At 33.6% G+C, this 24,169-nt stretch overlaps 1 protein-coding gene across 2 annotated transcripts; it reads right to left on the reverse strand.

Annotated features, from left to right (window-relative positions):
* Positions 1 to 1,691: 1,691 nt before the first annotated feature.
* On the reverse strand, positions 1,692 to 23,619 carry wrap73 (WD repeat containing, antisense to TP73). 2 transcript variants are annotated; one of them, XM_051118174.1, is made up of 13 exons: positions 23,469 to 23,619; positions 21,645 to 21,714; positions 21,367 to 21,519; positions 20,933 to 21,049; positions 15,671 to 15,743; positions 13,706 to 13,809; positions 12,435 to 12,521; positions 12,071 to 12,205; positions 11,902 to 11,979; positions 10,955 to 11,057; positions 8,416 to 8,541; positions 5,761 to 5,952; positions 1,692 to 2,429 (listed from the first exon to the last, which is right to left on the reverse strand). In XM_051118174.1, the coding sequence occupies exons 2-13, from the start codon at positions 21,711 to 21,713 to the stop codon at positions 2,320 to 2,322; spliced, it is 1,347 nt and encodes a 448-aa protein (XP_050974131.1). In that variant the 5' UTR covers position 21,714; positions 23,469 to 23,619; the 3' UTR covers positions 1,692 to 2,319. The 2 variants fall into 2 exon arrangements, with proteins under 2 accessions (XP_050974131.1, XP_050974132.1); XM_051118175.1 differs by having other exon boundaries at positions 21,645 to 21,717.
* Between the last annotated feature and the right edge of the window lie 550 nt (positions 23,620 to 24,169).

The following is a 24,169-nucleotide window of genomic DNA, read 5'->3' on the forward strand; positions in this document are numbered from 1 at the left end:
ACATTTAATGAAAATTCTGTCTTGACATAATGACTATATTAAATAGTTAAAATCAGCATAAATTATGATGCAGGCAGATTTTATATCCCAAACACTGGTACTCATATCAGGTCAAATTGCAAATTACGCAATGTGTGAAATATTTTTTGTATTGTTAACATTCAGTATAGCAGTACAGTATCTCCTCAGATATAATGCTGGCTTTAGACACCGCTCCAAAAAACCAAACCGAGGACACGTATTCTCAAGTGTGTCCACAGGAAGCACCTGCCTGACATGTATTTTCACACTCGTTCATATTTCAAAATGAATTTCAGGTCTTCTTGTGCCTGCTGTCGTGTACTACCGTTACATGTTCAACTTATGTTTGTGTGCTTTATTGATAATGTATGCCTTATTTCTTTTATCTAAAAGACATTCTTGTCCTGCCTGTTACAGAAAGTTCAACTGAAGTTAAGCTTTTTTCAAATAGATAGTGTATGTGAGATACTGTTAATTCCTCAGGTGATGTTGAGGTCAACAGATTGGCTTTAAATAAACAGTTTAAGGATGCATGACACGGCGGGACGTTCTGACCATGAAGGTTCCCGCTGTTGAGCGATTACGGGTTTAGAGATTCTGAAGTATTTTTTACGCATATGCACTTTTGTTGGACAGTTTTTGTTTGGTTTTGTTGTAACCTTGATTGTTTGAGTCTTTTTTCCTATATCTATTGTTTGTTTTAGATGTAATGTAAAGTTGTGCATGATGATTATGCCTGCAACTTGTTAGGTGTATAATTTGTTAGTCATAGCCTCAATTCACCAAAAATAAAAATGTAAGCACCTTTTCCTCTGCTCAAAAACACATATAATTGTTTTTCAAGTGAAAATGATTTGCATACCTATTCATCCAAGTTATTATAGTAAAATACTGTTTCTATCACATAAATCAAGCCTAGATCTGAACTCTTCCAGGTTTCTGTTAAAAATCATCTTTAAAAATTGTTGTCTGGATTTCATCACACTGATTTATGTAATAAAAGCATCATGCTTTAAGTAAAATTATGGTTATTTTAACACTTTTTAATTGTCACGTGTCTTATTTTTACAAAATTATTTATGCAAGGTTGAATCTCTCAAAACCTGACAAAATCAAAATAATGTTTGCATTATTTTTTTTAACAGAAGTTTACACAAATTGTCATTAATTGTATGTAAAGCAATCTTAATTCAATCTAAAATGTATTTATAATCCGATAACACTTTACAATAAGTAAATAAGTTAACATTAATGTACTAACATGAACAATAAACAATACTTTTATTACAGTACTTATTAATTTTTGTTAATGTTAGTTAAAATAAATACAGTTGTTCATTGTTAGTTCATGTTCACAGTGCATTAACTAATGTTAAACAGTTTTTAGATTTTAATGCATTAGTAAATTCTGAAATTATTAACTATTATTCTATTAAGATTAAGAAATGCTGTAGAAAAATTGTTCTTTCTTAATTTATGTAAAAGTTATCTAACGTTGACTAACGAAACCTTATTGTAAAGTGTTACATATAAATCCTGGTAGTATTTATTGTATTAACTGTAGCAGTTATTGTATTTAATTCTTTAGTAGTCTATTACAGTAATAATTTTTTAAAATGTTCTTGACAGGTGTTGGGATTCAAAGTAATCTCTGTAGAAGAAGGGAAACATAAATGTAGAAAACTTTATTACAAATAGCCCTAACTTTATAAAAATAAATCCAGTTTTGAAACCTTAAACATTAAGGAAAAACTATGAAATACAACAGACACTGCCATTCCCATTCATCTAAAAAGACAGCAAAACATACAAAATCACAGCAAATCTAAAGTGACATATTTGATGTGTTGCTATGATATTTGGTCCTCCAAAACAGCTACCTAAGTTGTCTAAGGCCATAAGAAGCAGATGTTAGTGAAAGCTTCGGTTCATTTGCACTATGCTGGTGCTGGAGAATCACATATAAATGCTAAATATCTGTGCTAGCTAGTGCTCTGCCTGAGAGCACAATACCATATTTAATTCCCTCATGACTATTTTACTCATCTCAGCATGTGTTCTATTGAAAACCATCATTTTGTGTCATAATGAAAGAGTTATAAAACCCCCACCTGAAAACTACAAAAAGTGCTGAGGTATATTTGCAGCCACAGTGTTTCATCTCAAGTTCTTTGGAGATCCAATCTCTTACATGAGTCTTTGAAGCTCACACAGGAGCAGTTTATATTCTGTAGGATCACAGAAACTGCTCCTGTATTGTAGAAACGGGCTGTGGGGAGTGTAATGAAGAGCTTTGGTTTATTTCTCCTCCTCTGCGTCCACGTAACACAGGCAGATGTGCTCTTTTGACAGCAGGATGAGTGTGCTGCCACTGCAGTGCCAAAACAGAGACTGTACCTGAAAACTGCCTGTGAGGAAACACAGAGGAAGACGTTAGATGTTTCCACATAACTTCCTGTTATGCAAGCAGCTTCCTGTATTTAGAGGGTAATGATCAGAAGTAATGATCAGAAGCTGTAAAAATGCTGATATACTCAATCCTGTGTTTGTGCATCAGATAAATTCTATATCACTGCAACAGTCATTTCCTTATAACGTGAAATGTTGTTATTATCTCGCTTGACAACAAGAGTAATAGAGAGGTGGATCAAGAATGCACTGATATATTAAAATTCTGGCCAATACGAAAAGCTGATAATCAGGTTTAATGCTAATTGACAGATAATAAAAATGTATAATATGTAAAAAAATAACATGCTTGTTTAAATGTGTATAAATGTGTATAAATTAAAAACAACATCACAAAATTGATATTAATTTTGAGTTTAAAAATGCAGTGTATACTTTTTTTTTTTTTGGCTCAGCTAAAGCATAAAAATACCAAAGTACATTTGCAGATATTTAGGAAACAAAAATTCATAAAACAAACATATAACTAGTTATTCTGCTTTGAGATGTGTGTTTTGTGTCTGAATGTTTTTGTTTTGTTCTGTGTGATTCCCACTGCCAATTTACCCAATAGGATTTCAACACTTCAGGTTGCCAGTTGTCAGAAAACACAGCGTATTGCAACCATGGAGGTCAGCACACAAATGTGTTGCCTGTCCTCAATCTGGCAACCCGTGTGAGCATCAGTCTCTCCAGTATTTTGTATTTGGACTGCAGTATGCATTCACGGCTGAAAACTACTGCGTGCGACTATGAAAAAAATATTTAGATGCACCAGTGTGAGTGACCTGATCAGCATATTCATGTTTGCGCTGAGGGGAGCTTCAAAGGTTTCCATGTGTTTTTGCAATGTTAAGTAATGTATCACAGACATACCTAACAAATTCTTTCATAAACAAAGTGTAGAGTGTAAATAAGAGACTGATTGTGCAGTGTAGAGCTTCGTCGATTATAATGGAACTTTGTGAGATTGTGATGAACTAAGACGAGTGACAGCTTTTAATGATTTTTGAGGCAGTTTGTAAATGAGATATTGATTTAATACAACAGTTAAACAAGAAGTTAACATTAAGTGATTTATATTGTTTGACTATAACACTATTGCCTGATTTTGCTCCATTTCATCATAAAAAATAGTTTGAAACAAGTCACAACTGAGCCACTGCACATCTCCTTTCAAACACAGCGGTGTTTCGTTTATGAATGAACGTGCGTTTTTAAAATAATCTAGTGAGCCAATGAATCAATTTCCCATTCATAAGACAGTCACTTGCTTTATTCCTGAATGAATCAGCCGTTCGAATGAATCAAATGAATGAACGATTCAGTGATTAAATCAGTGACTTGCCGCCACCTACTGGCAGATTTAGTTGAATCTCAACATGAATTTATTAATTAATGGCACTCATGCCACCTCTGAGCCTCATTAAACATGAAAATACAAGCCACTTTTGTGTTCTTCTGTGCACCTCTGTAGTACAAATTAATTTTGTTAATACTGATTTCATTTGATTATTAACTTGTTTTTTTTTTTTTTTTAAAACGCTTATAAAATGTATATATTTTTAACATAAAAGATGACATACTTTTACTAAAGCTAGAAAAATGCCATTACAAAGGTAAAAACAAAATTCCCCTGTAAATCACTTAAAGGAGTCAAATATCACCTCATAATGGAAAGGCTACTTTATGATCACATTTTTTGCTGATTGATTAGAAGGTGCTCCTGAAATTTTGACTGTGCTCCTAAATTTTTAAGTAAAAAAAGCAAGCGTAGAGCCATGTAGGGCCATATATAATATAGCACATTTCAACTGCCTGATTGCTTGTATTGCTGCTAAATGTCAGTATTATCATCCAGCTCTAATCTGCTGAATGTGACTGTAGATACTAGATATTAGGATTTTTAAAAAACATTAATATCATGATTTTCCGTAAAACTGCTTTGAAACAATAATCTGTAGAACTATACAAATAAAATGATTTGATCTAGATATGATAATACATTTGAAATATTTTTAAAAATATAATAATAATAATAATAATAATAATAATAATATTATATATATATAGATATAGATATATATAGATATATATATATGTATATTTACAGTGCCCTCCACTAATATTGGCACCCTTGGTAAATATGAGCAAAGGTGGCTGTAAGAATAAATCTGCATTGTTTATCCTTTTAATCTTTCATTCAAAAAATTTACTCTAACCTATATTCTAACCTATCATTTAAGTAAAACCATGGAAAGCAGGGGGAAAATCTCTTTATGAAATAAATGTTTTTCTGTAGTTCATGTTGACCAAAATTATTGGCACCCAATGTCCTTTATTCAAGATAACTCAAGATAGCTCTGTGTTTTCTTCTTTATTGCCTGAAGAGTTTGGAGAACACCTGACAAGAGATCAGAGAGCATTCCTTCATACAGAAACTCTTCAGATCCTTTAGTTTCCCAGCTCCATGCTGGTGCTTCTTCTCTTCAGTTCACCTCACGCATTTTATATAGGGTTCAGGTCAGGGAACTGAGACAGCCATGGCAGAAGCTTCATTTTATGCTCAGTGACACATTTTTGTGTTGATTTTGATGTTTGATTTGGATCACTGTCCTGATGGAAGATCCAACCACAGCTCATTATAGAACTTCTAACAGATGCAGTCAGATTTACATTTTTTATCTGTTGGTATTTGCTAGAATCCATGATGCCATGTATCTGAACAAGATGTCCAGGACCTCTGGCAGGAAAATAAGCCCACAACATAAAAGATCCAGCAGTATATTTAACCATGGGCATGGGGTACTTTTTGTACCAAACCTATATTGAGTGTTTGCTGCCAGAAAGCTCTTTTTTTTAGTTTCATCTGACCATAGAAGCCATTCCCATTTGAAATTCAAGTTGTGTCTGACAACTGAATATGCTGGAGTTTGTTTTTGGATGAGCGAGCAGGATTTTTCTTAAAACCCTCCTGTGGTGACGTAGGGGCTGTGTGACTTTTTTTTTTTTTTTTTTTTAGTCTTTTGGCCCCAAGACTCAACTTATCTCTGCAATTCTCCTACTGTGATCCTTGAGGAGTCTTTGGACACTTCTCACTTCAAACTCTCCTCCTCACCATGCATTAGGACGATATAGACACACGTCCTTTTCCAGGCAGATTTGTAACATCTTTAGTTGATTGGAATTCTTAATTATTGTCCTAATGATGGAAATTGCTTGTAAAATTGGTGTAAAATCTTGTTTGAATGTAATGTTGAGACATGTACTGTGGTGAAACTGGATCCATACCTTCAACTGGTACATTCACAGACACGCAGCCAGCTGGTGACCACAGATAAACTTTGGTGTTTCCGGTGCAGAGAGCCAGTCGAGGTCTGCGTGGGTCCCAGACAAAGCAGCGCACAGGAGCCGTCTGCTCCAGGACGGCCAGCAGACTGAGTCTCTGCATGTCCCACACCCACAGGCTCTGAGGCATGTTATCTGACAGACGTTAGACAAAGCGTCAGTGGAACCAATAACAAAACCCTCACAAACATGAGCTTATGAGCCACAGTTGTCAGAATGTCTGAATAGGCAGAATAAAGTCTATTTAATGCAAGGGAATTTCCTAGGAAGCAGGACACCAAATGGCTCTGACAATCTGATCCAGGCTGGCGCTGGCAGAATGTAATGCATTTCACAATGGATACTGTTGCCAAACAGAACAAAAGGCATGGAGAATGAGATGAACTACACAGCTAGGTGGAGTTGTTCCCACAGTCACTAAAAACTATTCTGTGTATTGTAAAATTGTGATTTCTGCGGCTGGAAAAGTAGTGGAAATCAATAAAATATTAACTAATGGAAATAACGTAGACACTGGTCAATTTTGCTTCTATTACTGGTTTTCTTTCAGACTAGTGGAAAGAAAACAGACAGGTTTGTTCACCCAAAAATGAAAATTCTTGGGTATTTACAGTATATTCTGATTCATGCAGTTACGAAGAGAGATATATAAAAAAAATCTCTGTAAAAACCTTTAATATGTCAACAAAATAAAACAATTTTGAACCTGGCTTTATCAAAAGTTTAGAATTCTGTTCTGGAAATGTATGCAAATTATTGCGTATTTAGTTAGATAATGGGTCATAGCATTTCACCTGTAATACAAAACAGGTTTCTTAATATACAGTGATTAATCAACTGGAGAAAGTATGGTTATGTATTCGTTTTTTTACTAGGGTTGTGTGATGAGACACTTGTTCCACGAGACAAGACACGAGACTGGATTCATGAGAACAAGACAAGATTTTTAAACTTTTTTAAAGAAATCCTCAATGAAATATGTAGGGAAAATAGTAATTTATTCAACTGAAAAAGACAAAATGCAAAAAAATATAGGTGCATTTTGAACTTTAAGAAATTGAACTTCCATTTTAATGAATTATATGCAGTAATAAACAACATTTAAACAAGAGCTTTGCGATTCTGGATAAACTGAGAATCCCAGTTGTTTTAATAAACTGAAGATCATGATTCTCTGAGAAAATGATGAAAGATGATTCTGAAAGATGATTCTGGAGAAACAAAGATTAGAAAACTAAACAAAATAAAGTAATTTACTAGTGGTTCTGACAAAATGTTTACTACTTAAGTCTTTTAAAAACATTTATTTAAACAAAAAAAACAAACAAACAAACAAACAAAAAAACAAACCAAAAAAAATTCAGTGAAGGAGTCACTACTGGAATCTCCTGAATGAATGATTCAATGATACTTTTTTTAAATAGGCAGTTTAAAATATAAAGAGGATAAGCGTTACAATACATACAAGTGTTAAGATACTTTAGTTTTGATCGCTACTGTACACAGTAAGTGTTCATACCCAAACTATAAACTTTTATCACAGTACTTCTGTTATTTAAACGTCTGTAACACAGAAATGATGATTATAATGTGGTTGAAAAGACTGTTCGTGTTGCTCTTTCTGGATCAGATTTAAATGACTTTAACACTTGTTTCACATCGTAAGCGTCAGTGGAGCGTGAGCAGCGCGTTTTGCGACAAAACGTGTTCACGCTCCACTGACACTCGCGATGTGAAACAGTCCTAGTAGACATAGTTAAATCGTTGTCATTCAGGAATAAGATTGCATGGGTGTTTGAATTGAGATCTTGATCTTTTAAGGATTAATGGTGCAGCTCTAATGTAAGCACTGCAAAATGTTTTGCGAGAATATCGTCACATCCCTATTTTTTACCCTATTCACCTGTAGAGTTTTGTCATAGTGATAGTTCTCCCAAAAATGAAAATTCTGTCATTAAATACTAATCCACGTTGTTTCAAACCCATAAGACCTTTGTTTATCTTCAGAACACAAATTAAAATATTTTTGATGAAATTCAAGAGCTTTCTGACCCTGACATTGTTATGCTATGAGACAAGCTATGAAATTACTTTTAGTGCACAAAGAAAACAAGAATAATGACTTTATTCAACAATTTCTTCTCATCCATGTCAGTCTCTGACGCACATTCATGAGAGTACCCCGATGCATTAAGAAATTGTTGAATAACCCTTATTTTTGTTTTCTTTGTGCACAAAAAAGTATTCTTGTAGCTTCATAAAATGATGGTTGAACCACTGATGTCACATCAACTGTTTCAACAATGTCCTTACTACCTTTCTGGGCCTGGAACGTGTCAGTTGCGCTGCTGTCTATGCAGGGTCAGAAAGCTCTTGAATTTCATTAAAAATGTCTTACGGGTTTGGAACGACATGAGGGTGAGTAATTAATGACAGAATTTTCATTTTTGGGGGATGTTTGTAGTTAATCTTCTCTCTAAAATATTTTACTAGCTAGAATCTGCTCTTTGTGATCTAAGAAATCTTTAAAATGTTTCAAATCTGTATGTAGTAATATAAGTTATGGAAATTCACATTCAGGATTTATGATTGCCTCACCATTCTTTGTAGCGAGGTAGCGATTATCAGCACTGAAAGCCAGAGTAGAGATGCCAATTTTCGGGTTGGCTCGGTCTGGATCGGGCTTGATTACTGGCACCTGGGCTGGTAGTTGTGTGATCTCATCTGAAACAAGGTAAATCTTGTGTTAATCTGTGATTAAAACATTACAGCACAGTTTTTACAATTAATATGTATTTCACCACCTATTTCTGAATTTAAAATGACAGATTATGTGTATTAATGCTAAACCCTAGTTTACACTCTTGTAGCATTTAAATTTTATTTTACCTTGAAGTTCACTTCTAAACGCCACTAATAAAAGTTTAGCTGTATTTGTTGAACTGCCGCAATGCTGAACTTCAAAATTATTACTATTATTACATTTTTTAAAAACACAAATAATAGACAATGTATTATGTAGGGATGTAACTATATTAAAATCTCATGATACGATAATATCTCAAAGTGAAATACAATATTTATTGTGATATTTAAAAAAGAACACCACATGAAGACTTGGAAAAAAAAAATGAAAATTTTGTACATTTTACAGTTAAATTCTTCTATCTAATGCACTTTGAGGGTTCAAAATTAAGAGTTTCAACCCATGTTCTTAGCTAAGAAAACTTAAGTCAGAAAAATGTCAGTGAATTGACTTGTACCTGAACTTTAAAGGGGACTGAACCCTCTATTTACTTGTGGTATACTATCTCAGTCTAAATGACATTCACACTGGTATTTTAGAAAGCCAAACAAATTAGAATATAATAATAATAACAACAACAACAACAATGACAGTAATAGCCATATATTGTAAAACAATTGCACTGCAAAATAAATGAAAATGAACATTTTATAGGTATATTATCTTTGTTTTAAACTACAGCAAGGAAATTACAATACTTCTTTCCTAATGTCTACACTTGCTGTCAGCAATTCATACTGCACTTTTAAGTTTTTGACTGAAACTACAGTAGTTTTTTTTTTTTTTTGAAGGAAAACTCCAGCTTCAGTGAAAACAGGATTACAAAAACGCATCTCACTACAAATGTAGGGAAATGCTGTAATCATCTGCCGCAAAAATAAAGCCTAAGTGGTGGCCGTTGCCTTCCCAAATGCGTGCTAAACTCACATTACATGCAATAAACGAGTTCACTACATTTATTCACTGTGAACGGAGCCATTCTGTGATGCGGGGAAAAAAAAAAAAAAAAAAAAAAAAATCGGATCAGGACCTAATTGCCTGAACGAAGTGTGCACTTCTTTGAAACGTGCAGCGAAAACAGACTTGATGAAGGGATTAAGCCATATTGTGCTATATCGGTATTAGTTTGATTGACAGATACTGTGCCAGAGCATAATGGCCCAAGACACAACTTTAAAGACCTTCTATGTTAGAATAAGTAGCTTAAATATATTTTAAAAACTACGCTTTTTTCCAGAAGACCTATCAGTTTATATTGTCATGTGACCATGATAATATCAAGACAGCTTAGTTATTGCGAAATCAAGACACTGATAATATCGTTACATCCCTAGTATTTACAATAAAATATATTAAATATGTGATGTTATGATGTACATGAAATTCACCCAAGAAAAGGGTTATTAATGTACTGTACCTTTAAAATGTCTATATTCAGGGATGCACATAAGGTTTTTCAGTCTGGTTCTTATGAGAACACCAGGAAATTTAGTTTGGTGCTCACCCTACACATAGTGCGACCCATTAAATAACTAGAAAAAATAAAATAATTAATAATAGTATTAATAGTATCATTGCACTTTATTTTTAAATAAAATAATAAACAAAATAGTGTGATTTAGCACATTTCTTATTTCAGTCGCATATGCGCACATGAGCACCACTTATGTGAATCCCTGTCTATATGTGACCCTGGACCACAAAACCAGTCTTAAGTCGCTGGGGTTTATTTGTAGCAGTAGCCAAAAATACGTTGTATGGGTCAAAATTGTCAGTTTTTCTTTTTAGGTCAAAAATCATTAGGATATTAAGTAAAAATCATGCTCCATGAAGATATTTTGTAAATTTCCTACTGTAAATATATCAAAACTCAATTTTTGATTAAAAATATGCATTGCTAAGAACTCATTTGGACAACTGACTATTTTCTCAATATTCTGATTTTTTTGCACCCTCACATTCCAGATTTACAAACAGTTGTATCTCGACCAAATATTGTCCTATTCTAAAAAGCCTGGTTTTCTTTCATATAACCACTTTCAGTTTAGTTTAGGACTCTGTTTCACTGTAAAATGAGATCTCTATTACCATGATGTTGGTGAGATTTATGTAGCGGCATCCGGAGACCGCTGTCAATAGTCCAGTAATAGAAACAGTTACTCATCGTTCTTAATGACCTGCCACCACATTAAATCTACGGCGTCCACTGACACAGTGCCGTCTGCATAGCAGGTAATATTAGTGCCAGCACACATAATAGACACCCTCCTCACATTGTAAACATAGTTTGCCTACCAAGAAATGAATCCTACCAAGATTAATGAAACTTACACTTGCTCTGTGTGCTAAATAGTGAATTATTCATAGTCAGCTGATGAATAGAAAGATCTTCACTGCCCACAACAGGTCTTTTCTCCACTTCCTTAAACACCACCTAAAAAACACACACACACACACAGACTCAGCATCAGATTATTCAACTAGAAAAAAAGGCATTGACTTCCTTCTAACTTCAGACTTTCACCATTTAGAAAAAATAAAAAAATTATATTTCCATAATGGTCTAGATTGTGCAACCCAGGCTCATTAGAAAAATGACATTTATGCAAAATAGCAAGTTGCTTCTGGCACTTTTTTTTTTGCATAAAAAGTGTTTTGTTTTACCTTAAACAGAGAAACAATCTGGCAACGTTTTATTACATTAGTAGTCACACGTATTGTGGCAGTTCAGAAATGAAATGCAATGCGAGTAGTGCTAAAAATCATGTTTTACAAAATTTGTACCTAAAAATTCTCAGTTGCAAGCGCAATGATGTATCAGGTGTGCTACCGAGCAAGTTTACTATGTCGGAAAAGCCATACATATGGAGTTGGTTATGTGATGCAAACTACAAAATGAATTAATTTACATGTCTTGCACAATGGTAAATGTGTTTTGAGGATAATAGTCTCTATTAACGGATAATCTGCCCCTGTAGTCATAATTTCTGTAAAGAGGAATAAAATCTGTATCTTATTTCAACTGGAGACTACAGAAAATTGTATGCATAGGAACGTTTTTGGAGTTAAAACTAGTAATTCCTGTTTTATATGGATGATATAGAGTCATTTCTATCTCTCACCATTCAAACATGTTTACATAGGTATGTAACTGAAGAAAAAAAGAAAAAAAAAAAAAACTACTATTTTTAACTAAACATGCCATTTTAAAAAGGCTGGATTTGTTACAATACTACAGATTATAGTGAAGTTAGGAGTTTTCTTCTCCAGACACCTACTGCTTTGGTGTTTATGATGGTCGCTGGATGCTCGAATTCTGTGATCTTCTTCCAGGTGATGTGATTCAGGATCCGAACCTTATGGAAAGCCCATTAAAACTCTCCTTTAAACAGATTATATTATATAAAACTGATATTTTCCATCTGTTTCTTGAAGAGATTTTACTACCTTCTCATCGTAGCTGCCCACAGCCAGGAACTGGCTGCTGGGACTCCAAGCGACAGACTTTATGCCTAAAGACCACTCATAAGCACTGTAGGAGGACAACAGGCGACCGTCCAGCGAATAGAATAAAATTTTATACTGAAGAGAGAAACAGAGTTAATCTGATTAGCTATTACTGCAACTAAAATTGCTTCCATGACAAAAGTTTATTTCTGTTGACCTGTAAGAGAATTTCAAAAACCCTGTTACTGCATCAGACAAACTGAGAGTGAACCCTTCACAGGCCATTTGATGACCAAAACCCAGCTGTGAACGAAGTCTTTTGTGAGCATAAGCAGTGATTTTCTGTGATGTTAAGACAACGTACCTCAAGACAATTATCCCACACTGCAAGCACACAGCCGTTAGGAGACCACTCCAGCCCAGCCAGATCTTGAGTCTCGCTCTCAAAATGCTACAGACAAAATGAAAGTTCACTTACAAATGGCAACAAAAATGTAATTTAATTCCTCATGACCATTTTCCACTCTCTCTCTCTCATCAAAAACATGCAACCCAAATTCCAAAGATTTGTGATTTTGTGATTTTTTTTGTGAATAATAATATTAATAATAATAATCAAAATAAAAATAATAAAAATAATACTTAAATGATAAATTTTAAAAAAGTATTTAATATTTTTGAAAAATGTGCACCAAACAAAGAGTTGTTCTTTTAAAACATTACAAGAATGTTTGGTAACACTTAACAGTAAGGTCTCATTTGTTAACATTACGTTAAGCATTAACTAACAATGAGCAAAAATGTTTAATTTTTTTTTTTTTTTTTCAACTAAACTTTTAATCTTAAAAAGGTATTAGTAAATGCTCAAATATTATCAAATGCTGTAAAAGTATTATTCATTGTTAGTTCATGTTAGCAAATGTTTAAAGGGACAATATGTAAGTTTTTTTTATTAAAGTATCCAAAATCCACTAGAATAGTGTTATATATTTTGATAACTTGTGTACTTACATTACTCCCAAATGTTTAAATCCAGAGAAATAAGAGTTTAACTAGCGTAATGGGCCGTGTCATTGCGTCGCCTGCCAATGACGTCAAACACTATTTTGATTTCCAGTTTTATTTTGTAGAAAACATGGAAACACTAAGGATGCTTTATTTTGTTATTTCGTATTTTGTTATTGTTACTTAAACATATCTAGTATGAAAAAAACGCACTTTTAGCCCCATACGCATGACTGGAAGAAGCGAAAACGCTCAACTTTGACATAATAAATGCTCCGTTGTTTTCAAGCCATGTGTGCCCATCTCTCATTAGCAATCAGTCCAGTGGCCTTGTTTCACTTCCACAGCTTTTCGCCTCACCCTGCTTCATACTATAGTGACGTTAATAAAATGCTAGTATATTAGCTTAGTTCCACACTCAATCACAGCATCCTCAAACTTCGCCTTTGTTTCATTGTTTGTTTTAAATATGTAAAAATTACATATTGTGCCTTTAATACAAGTAATTGAGAATTAAGTCATGCATCTTCATTTGAAGTGGTACAATGATATTTTGCACTATAACTGATGAAAACAACAGACAGAGGGTATGACACACAATCAAATACTAGCTTTGATAGCTGTACTCACTCTGAGAAGATGCCAGTCATCACACACAAACACACTGATGTAGTCTTTACACTCCCGTCTCTCAGCCAGAGCCATATAACGCCCGTCTGTAGTGAAGTCCACACCTGAAACACATTTGTGCATTTAGAGCATGAAAAGTCAAACATATGCTATAGATTTGATGGAATTTTGCTTTTTTGATGCAAACGATCTACAGTAAGCTGGGCACTGCATTTATAGAAGCGTGCTGGCTGATATAGTAGTCACCTTTGTGTCACACTGACACCTAGTGATGTGGATGGAGCATCTCACTTCAGTTATCTGTACTGCAAATAATTATATGTGACCCTGGACCACAAAACCAGTCATAAGGGTCAATTTGAAACTGAGCTGAATCTGAAAGCTGAATACATAAGCTTTCCACCGATGTATGGTTTGTTAGAATGGGAAAATAATATCCGTGAAACAACTATTTGAAAATCTAGAATCTGAGGGTGCAAAAAAAAATAAAATAAAAAAAAATACTGAAAAAACAGTCAGTTGTCTAAATGAAGTTCTTAGCAATGCATAATATTTATCAAAAAATACGTTTTGATATATTTACAGTAGGAAATGTACAAAATATCTTCATGGAACACGATCTTTACTTAATATCCTAATGATTTTTGGCATAAAAGAAAAATGGATACTTTTGACCTATACAATATATTTTGGGCTATTGCTACAAACATACCCGTGCTACTTAAGACTGGTTTTGTGGTCCAGGGTCACATATCATTTGACAGCTGATTCAAAAGTTTTGGGACAGTAAGATTTTTTTAATATAGAAATTAATAATTTTATTCAGCAAGGATGCATTAAATTGATCAAAAGTGACAGTAAAGACCTTTATATTGTTATAAACAGTTTCTATTTTCTACTTTCTATTCATCACAGAATCCTATGTTTGATCAAATAAACTGATTAGAGAAACAGAAGCTTAAGAGAATTTTTTTTTTTTTTCAAACTTTTGCAAAGTATTATATCAGCATTATTTGTATTAGAATTAGTATCATTAGTACTGTTACAGTTGTAGTACTATTATACTGTAGATACTATTATAGTTTGTATTTGTTTTTTATTATTAATTTCATTTGTATATTTTCCATTTACATCACATTTTACTTTTCATTGTGTTTTGCAATTTTGTTTGTTTTTGTCATTTTTATTAGTTACTGTTTTTTAAATGCTATGATTATTTTATTATTCATTTTTATCAGATTTAGTTATTTTCATTGCCTTGAATGTTATATATATACAATTTTATTTTAGTTAACATTTATTTCAAGTGATTTTTTTTTTTTGGTTTAGTTAACAATCATAACCCTGTAGTGTACATATTTAATATTGCGTTCTTGAGTATAGTAAGTGTAGTTAGTTATTGTACAACCCCTTTTTCAAAAAGTAGCTTGACTGCTGTTAAACTACTTGAAATTATAAGATACGGTGTGAAAGTATTTTCCCCAACACTGGACAAAGGTCAATTATGCTATGAATGGAACTGTGCTCCATAACTATGACCCATGGCTGCAAAAAATAAGTGACTAAAATGTTCATAATTCACTCTGTTAGACGGACAGCACCTTTCAAAAGGAGTTTTCCATCAGCTGATTTGAAGGTTACAGCTCAATCTTCGAGTGACAAGGATAACAGATAGCAGAATCCACACAGTGCTGGCCAGAAAATGAGAATCTATGGCAGTAATGCATGATATGAACTTAATGTCTTCTGGAGTGTATGTTCTCTTCCTGCTGACAGGGGGTTATGAGGACTATGTGCTATTTACCAGCTGTCTGTGAGAGCTCACGTCTGGCTGGACATCCCAGAACAAGACTTATATTACAGGTAAATTCCCACATGATTCATGTTTCTGTGACCCTGTCCTTACAGCTCTTCTCCCACAAACATTTATAAAACCAGTTATACCTTTGACTCGCATTCACTCACCTTTCTGGCAGGCTTTTGGATACTTGATGTAGGATACAGATTTTGTGCACAAGGACCAGACAGTGACTCTCAGCTGTGAAGATAAAGAAACATTTTTAAGTGGAAATAAATTTTTCAATATCAAATAAAGTGCAGAAAGTTGCAAACAAATTCTATTTGGATGAATTCAAACCTTCACAGAATACACTAACAGTATGGAATATGGAACATAATGATATACATTTATCCTAAGAGAGAGGCAAATTAGCAGAAAAACTACAAATTCCCAGTTGCTACTGGAAATCAAAACGAAGTATGAAGTAAACCAGGCCAACAATTTAAACAGGGTTTAAAACTAATACCTGCCAACCCGCAACAATGTGGGTGAAAGTCAATTGTGGTCAGGTAACACATATCAACCTGCTAGCCAGTTTGACAGGTTATGATTAATATGTTTTGTCTTCCAACCAGGAGGCTCCAACATTAGAAATACAAAGCGTAAAATGGATGATGCACAAAATGGATGAGAAATGCCATGTCTTTAAAATTTAAATTTTGTGGGGGTTTAAGCACGTAGCTCTGAAACCCTATTGTAACTGTTAGAATGGTCACGAATCAGCGTTCTCTACGTAAAACTAATCGTGCAGACCAAACAATATGTCATAGAGACTTGAAACTTGGAGGGATGGTAGTACTCACACTGCCTACAATGTGACCCAAGCTTGCCCCAATTGGCCTGACAGGGGCACTACAGCAAACAAAAGTATGAAATCACTGATAACTCCTAAACTAAGTTGTACTTTTGACTCATCATCACAAAGGGCCACCAAAACATTCAAAAGGAGGAGGGCCACTTTTAGCAAAATGCCTTTAACTCCTGAACAGAATGAGTTAACTCCACCAAACTCAGAACACTTATGTAAGAGCTCAATCTGAGGTCACAGGAAAACAAATGCGGAGCTTAGTCACTTGGTGTCTACACTGGACATGCAACAAAATACAGTACAACCCATTATAATTATTGATGCTGTCTACACTTGATGCGTCGCGTTGTGGCGCAACACGACAAATTCCAGACAGTAAACTGCTACCGCAATTTATTTAGAACATGCTCACACAAAGTTCAAATGATTTGCAACGGTCGCTTTGTCACTTCCAGTGTAGACAAACTTTAGCTGTTGCGGCACGACAACTGTCGCGTCCAGTGTAGACACGGTGTAAGAGAGAAAAATATAAAAATGGCTATAACTGTGCAACCATTTGTCCTATCAACATGAAAATCAGTGTGCACTGTCTTGGTCCAGAGTGCCACAAGTGTCTACAAGGACATTTGTGTATCTCAAAAAAACATCTGCCATTGGCCAACCAAAATTTGAGCATCTGTTAGACAAGGTTAATGGAGGCCAATTGGAACTAAACGCAGCGGGCCTGTTCGACTCTCTGCCCCAAAGGTCTGAGACAAATTTGAAAAAAAATGTCACATTTTTTCAAGAGTGTAAACGATTGTACTTTGCATGTTTTTTCGCACATATGCACAATATTCCTATCACATGACAGAACTCCTCATTCCGGACAACTCTGCCTCTAGAACCACTCCTGTCAATCAAATCATTTGTTAAATGATTGAGAAGTGTAAAAAAAAAAAAAATAAATACTTTTGTGAATTATTCCTAGGTTTTTCACTCAATCTGGGGAAAAAAAAAAAACACTGTAGTACAATTCTCTGGACTCTCTACACCGATAATTATCAAAAAAAAAAAATTGAAATTTACCCTTTGGGAAGCTATAATGGGGTCGTTTATAAAAGAGGCCTGTCTAAATTTACCACAAATTCTATAATGTCTAAAGGAACACTCAAAACTAAATGAAACCTACTGCACACATTTAACGGATGATAAAACAAGCTATGCTAAACAAGCATGCAAAGTTTTAAGTTTTACCAAAAATGTTTTTAACATCATTGATTTAGGTGGTTATAAGCTTGCTAAATAATGTCTTTTTTCATATGTGCTCAAATGCCTTAAAGTGCTTGAACACCGGTTATTGCTGCTTGCAGCTATATTTTGAATATTGATATTATAAATTGGCTATAATGAGTCAAAGAAGACATGTTAAAAATCTTGCCTTATATTACTTCCAATAGTAATAAAATATTAAGTTAAATGCATTGTGGGGAAACATTATGATAGCCAAAGCAGAGCAGATTACTTTTAAATTGTAAATAGTTAATTGTAGTTAGTAATGTAATGTTTTCCATTACATTTCCATTACCGTTTATCACATTAATTTAAATAGGATAATCTGATACCATACTGACATACTGACAATAACAATAATTGGAATACATTTTCGTAATCTTTAAAAAGATTACGAAAATGTATTCCAATTATTGTTATTAACAACATGGAGTGCATTAAATATTACATTATATCAATGTTTCTCAAACTAGGATTTATGAAGGAACTGCAGGGGGGTTATACGTTTAATAAATAATAAAAATAATTAAATCAATTAAAACAAAACAAATAAAATGAAATATGTTATTTGTTTAGCCGCATGTCATGTGACCAATGTTAGAAAACCATGAACATGCAAATGTGACTAATCCATAAAAAGTAACTGTAGTCTGATTACGAGTATTTTAAAATGTAATTTAATCAATTACAAATACTTAATTTTTGAAATCTGATTACTTAATCCAGCTTACGTGTAATCAGTTACTACCCAGCTCTGATTATAACTAGTATAAAAAATTTGTAAGAAAGTGTCCTACATCAAGTAGATGAGCAGTACTGAGTAAAAAGTTTTCATATACGCTTTCTCAATTGTTTATGGACATCTGGTGTTGAAGGGTATTGCCCAGGCATCAGTGGGCTGTAAAATGCTAAATTAAACTTTAATAACTTCAATAAACTGGTCTACCATAATGAACAGCTCAAAGATGAGCTCACAAAGTTTGCTGGTGCCAATGCATACAGTATTTAATGTCAAATTTGTGCTTGCCACCCTAATGTTGTTCAGATGGTGTCCTCTAGGTGGCACACTAGAGTAGCAAACTGCCTTGAATGGCCTGTAAATTCAGTGTCAGCAGTGTCTAATGTTCAAACAAACAATGCCACTTGATAAGTGGCTTTATAAATGACCACTTATAAATACTGGATGTGCTGTCATTAAAACAAATAGCGTACTGCTCATTTATGGAAGCATGTAACAGAGACGTCACATGGAAGACAACAGACAAATGTCCAGTCGTCCGTCATTCAGCCTCAGACGCTCCAGACAAAGAGCAGGAATGCCAGACAGACAGACAAACAGACACTTCATTCCAAGTGCATGGCGAACACATACACATACACACACACACAGCTGTCCAGCATCTCAACACCTGTCAGTAATTCTTGGAATCAAGTTCAGGCGACAGACGACTACGGTGGCACTCGGCCCAAGTGTAATCCAGACAGACAGAGAGAGCAGCACTGAGATTTCACAATATGCTACCGTTTAAAAGTTTGGCTTCAGTAGGATTGTATCCCTTTTTTGAAAGAATTAATACTTTTATTCAGCAAGGATGCATTAAATGGATCAACAATGACAGTAAAGACTTTTACATTGTTACAAATGATTTCAAATAAATGCTGTTAGGGCTGAAACAATTCCTCGAGTAACTTGAATACAAAAAAATCCATTATTACTGACGCACAAACTGATAAACGCTGGACATTTAAGAGTGTAAATTAATGGTGGTTAGTTATGATGAAGTTAGCTATGTTTTGTGAAAGACTAAGTGCCATTTATGTTGACTGTCTCATTCTCTGTCTGTGACAGACAGAAAATTAGAAAGTTAGTCAACACCAAACGAAGAGTGCCTCAGCATGATTACAAATGTGATACTGATTATATGCAACAGTTCATCAATAAACAAAGTTAATATTAATAGATTTACGTTTTAGACAGCATGTTGCCTGTTTTTGCTCTATTTCGCCAATAAATAACCATTCTGAACACATGCACACTGTTGTGCATATATATATATATATATATATATATATATATATATATATATATATATATATATATATATATATATATATATTTTTTTTTTTTTTTTTAATTGATATATTTGTATTTGCATTTTGAATGTAATTTGGCAAATAAATGCATTAAATGGGTTTAGTTTTCATGGTTATTAATGTATGCAATTTCAGCAATAAAAATGCAAATTTTTCTCAAAAGGAAACAAATTAGTTGTTTATTTTAAGAGACCTATCTTATTTTCTCTTGTATATTTAGTATTGCTCTTTAATAAAGAAAAATGACTTCTTATCTGATTACTCGATTAATCGATGGAATACTCGGGAGAATACTCGATTACTAAAATAACAGATAGCTACAGCCCTAAAAGTTGTTCTTTTATACTTTCTGTTTATCAAATATTCAAGGAAAGATGCAACCCAGTTTACACACAAAAAACAGCACAACTGTTTTCAACATTGCTAATAATCAGAAATGTTTGTTGAGCAGCAAATCAGCATATTAGAATTATCTGAAGAATAATATGACACTAAAGACTGCAGTAATGATGCTGAAAATTCAGTTCTGCATAATAGGAATAAATTACATTTTATAATATATTGCAGTAGAAAAAAATATTTTTCATTGAAATATTTCACTATTGTTCTTTATGTGTTCATGGTGTAATTCCTGAGATATTTTAGTTGGCTTTTTGACATCTATTACATTATTTTGTTTCCACTTATTTCTGTACGTTTAAATGTACTGTAATGTTGTTTCCCTTATTGGAGCTCAAGTTTGTTGAAGTGTATGCCTTACCAAAAATTAAATACAGTTTATAAATAAAAAAAAAACAAAAAACATTTTTTTTCTTGTATTTTTGATAAAATAAATGCAGCCTTGGTGAACAAATGTTTGAACGGTAGTGTACATTAAAAATGACGTGTCATTTTTTATTCATGTAGATAAAATAAAAAAAACAAAAAAAAAACATCATATTTTGCAGACAGTAGTATTAACCAAATTTTAACCAAAATTTGGTATTATTTCGTATTATTATTGTACTAAATTCTGCATATTAACCTGATCATAAGAAGTAATTTTTGGAAGAACAGTGTTTAAACTCTCTTTACTGATTGTAACCCCATGGAATGAATGAACTGAGAGTTGAACTCAGTCCTGTCATGGACGGTCTGTTATTTTCAGGTCTTTATTTATGGGCAGCAACAGTTGACACGGTGCAGAACTGACTCCTCCTACCGCCATACTTACATTGAACTCAGTGGTGTTGAGTATGTGTCGCCCGTCAGGACTCCAGCGTGACGAGACTAGTCCAATCGAACCCTCGTCTATCTTACAGTGCCAGTCCGGCTGCTCTAGAGACCACACCTGAGACAGCGAATACAGAGAAACACAAAGTTACTCCAGTAACAAACACATCTAAATCCTGTCGCCCTGTTGAATGGCTCAACATGAAAGACTGGCGCTTGTTTTCCTTACAAAGGTAAGCTGATTTTGCATGTACATTTCATTAGACAGGAGATTTTATGTAATTGTTGAAGAAAAGACAATGACAAGAAGTCACATCTCAAACTTTGTGTCCTGTTGACAAGAGGTATGAGCATAATTCCGGGTAAAGGTTGAATGTAGCCAGACTGAAATCAGGTAAAAGTGCATCAATAAATGCAATGGGCAGCTTGACATACCTGCACTAGTCCTCTCTTGTACATGGCACAAAGGATGAAGAGAGAGTCAGAGGACCACTCCATGTGCATCACCTGGTCCAGGCATGTGTACAGGTGCACGATCTGAAGGGTGTTGAAATCACGGACCACCAGGCGGTACTGAACACAGGTGGCCTACAAGCCCAAATTAAATGTGGTAATTAATTAGAAAGAGTAAGAGCAGTACGACAGTATGCAATTCTATTCCTAATTTGATTTGCCATTTCATGATGATGATGGCTGTAAGAAAAACATCTTACCAAATATTTCCCATCTGGAGAAACTTTGCACAGTTGATTGGACTGCTTGAACACCTCTGAGAAATTCATGCTACTGGAACAAACAGAAAAGACAAATAGGAAAATATAAAAATAAATTAAACATTTATTCAAACATTTTAACTATTTTATAGTTACTTTTGATACATACGTTGACATTTTGACATACAAAATCAAAATTTGTCAGAGAGACAAAAACCCATTGAACAAACGTGTCCACATTATACACTACCAGTCAAAAGTTTTCAAACAGTACGATTTTTAATGTTTTTTTAAGAAATCTCTTCCACTCACCAAGACTGCATTTATTTAATTCGAAGTACGGCAAAACAGTAATATTGTGAAATATTTTTACTATATAAAATAACTGCTTTCTATTTAAATATATTTTAAAATGTAATTTACTCCTGTGGTTTTAAAAATAAATTTTTAGCATTATTATTCCAGTCACATGATCCTTCAGAAATAATTCTTATATTATGATTTGCTGCTCAAAAACATTTATTATTATTATGCTGAAAATAGCTGAGTAGATTTTTTCAGGTTTCTTTGATGAATAGAAAGTTAAGAACAGCATTTATCTGAAATAGAAATCTTTTGCAACATTATAAATGTCTTTATCATCACTTTTGATCAATTTCAAGCATCCTTGCTATATGAAAGTATTCATTTTTAGAATTCCTTTCCCAATAAATAAATAAATTTAATTAATTAATTACACTGACTCCAAGATTTTGAATGTTATAGTGTATAATGTTACAAAAGCTTTTTATCTCAGATAAATACTGATCTTGGATCATTATATTCATCAAAAAATACTCAACTGTTTTAAATACTGATAGTAATAATAACAACAATAATAACAATAAATGTTTCTCGGGCAGCATATTAGAAAGATTTCTGAAGGAGCATATGACACTGAAGAATGGAACAATCATACTTAAAATTTATCTTTGATCACAGGAATAAATTACATTTTAAAACATATTACAATAGAAAACAGCCATTTTAAATAGTAAAAAGTATTTCAAAATTTTACTGTTTTTGCTGTACTTTGGATCAAATAAATGCAGGCTTGGTGAACAGAAAAGACTTCTTTAAAAACATTAACAAACTGTTCAAAAGTAAGATTGACTGGTAGTGTACTTCACCACAAAATCAAAAGAAATCATATTATTAAAAAAGTAATAAATACATTTAACAAATAAAGCCTATTTATGACTTCAAGACATTTTACTTAAAGTTTATTTGCAATTCTCAGTATTGTTAATTGTGACCATTGTTTATCACCAGTATAAACAATTTTGATAGTTTTACATTTTAATAAACCAGAAATAGGCTGTAAATCAGCACAAAAGCATTAAATGTCCTACAAACACTGTCATTATAGACAAATACTTACATTATTAATATAATTATATAGTCTACAGTAATAAAAAAATGTTTTAATAAGAATTACAGTGGAAATGTGCTCAGTTGTCATGAAAAATAAATGTCACAATACGAAAAAGTAGTTTTCCTAAACATGTTTCAAGCAAAATATATTTCTTATTTCTACCTTTTTCTTTTTGAAACCTAACGTTACTTTTAGAGTATGTCAAATTCTGACTTTGCTACGAATGATATGACTACTTTTTTAAACTATAAGCTTTTAAAAACGACTAAATTAATCCTTAAATTGTCTTTTGTCAGGCTTGTGAAACGTTAACGGCTCCGTATCAGTTTGCTTACTAAAGTTAAAACGTTGGTTACACATCTAATGTTTACGTTAACGGAAGACTTCTTGTATGCGTTTCAACAGTTTACCTTTTTGAGTATCGCAAGCTCTGATCCGAAGTGTTTTTTGGTCAAATATTAAGACATTTGCAGGATCAAACAAAAAGACACTCATAAGAATCAACTGTCTCAGTCAAGGAGCTCTAACCGAAGCGCTTATTGTTTCGGAAGTGACGTATACGAAAACGTCATTCACGTCATGCTGACGGCCAATCAGCGCCGTGCTTTATTATCGGTGTCACTTGGGAATTGTGGGAAATGATGTTTCATCGTCTATTTAATAGTACCCTCCAATTTAACAATAAATATGGCTTACTACTCTGAAGTCGAGTAATTGTATGACTTTTCTGCATTTATCATTGACGTGTATGCATTTCAAAACAAATGCAAAAACGCGTTCATGCTGTCACGAGCGGCAGGTGAATTAAATCGATGTCTTAGATGTTGTTAGGCACAGTTCAAGTTTTTTTGTACAGTCGAATTAAACTGTCACACCTTACGCATAGACTAATATATAAAGTGAGAATGTAAATGTAAAGCTTTAATCACATTTTAGCGACCTCTTCATATGGGATTAGTGTTTCCCGCTCGTGTGCGCCCAAACGGCGGCTAACGCCTCCTCCCGTCCCCCACCAATTCCCCCAACCCAACCCTCCACAGCCAAGTGCACTCACACTCCGCCAGCCTATTTACCCTATACCTGCATAATCAGCCTCATCTGCCTCTCTCGC

The sequence above is a fragment of the Labeo rohita genome, chromosome 8 (assembly GCF_022985175.1).
Source record: "Labeo rohita strain BAU-BD-2019 chromosome 8, IGBB_LRoh.1.0, whole genome shotgun sequence".
NCBI lineage: Eukaryota > Metazoa > Chordata > Actinopteri > Cypriniformes > Cyprinidae > Labeo > Labeo rohita.

Excerpts from the sequence above, each read along its gene's own strand:
- wrap73 (XM_051118174.1), bottom strand. The coding sequence starts at position 21,713 with ATGAATTTCTCAGAGGTGTTCAAGCAGTCCAATCAACTGTGCAAAGTT. Across the intron at positions 21,050-21,366 it reads ACAAGAGAGGACTAGTGCAG|GTGTGGTCTCTAGAGCAGCC; the intron begins GTATGTCAAGCT and ends TCGCTGTCTCAG. Across the intron at positions 5,953-8,415 it reads CTACCTCGCTACAAAGAATG|ATAACATGCCTCAGAGCCTG; the intron begins GTGAGGCAATCA and ends AACGTCTGTCAG.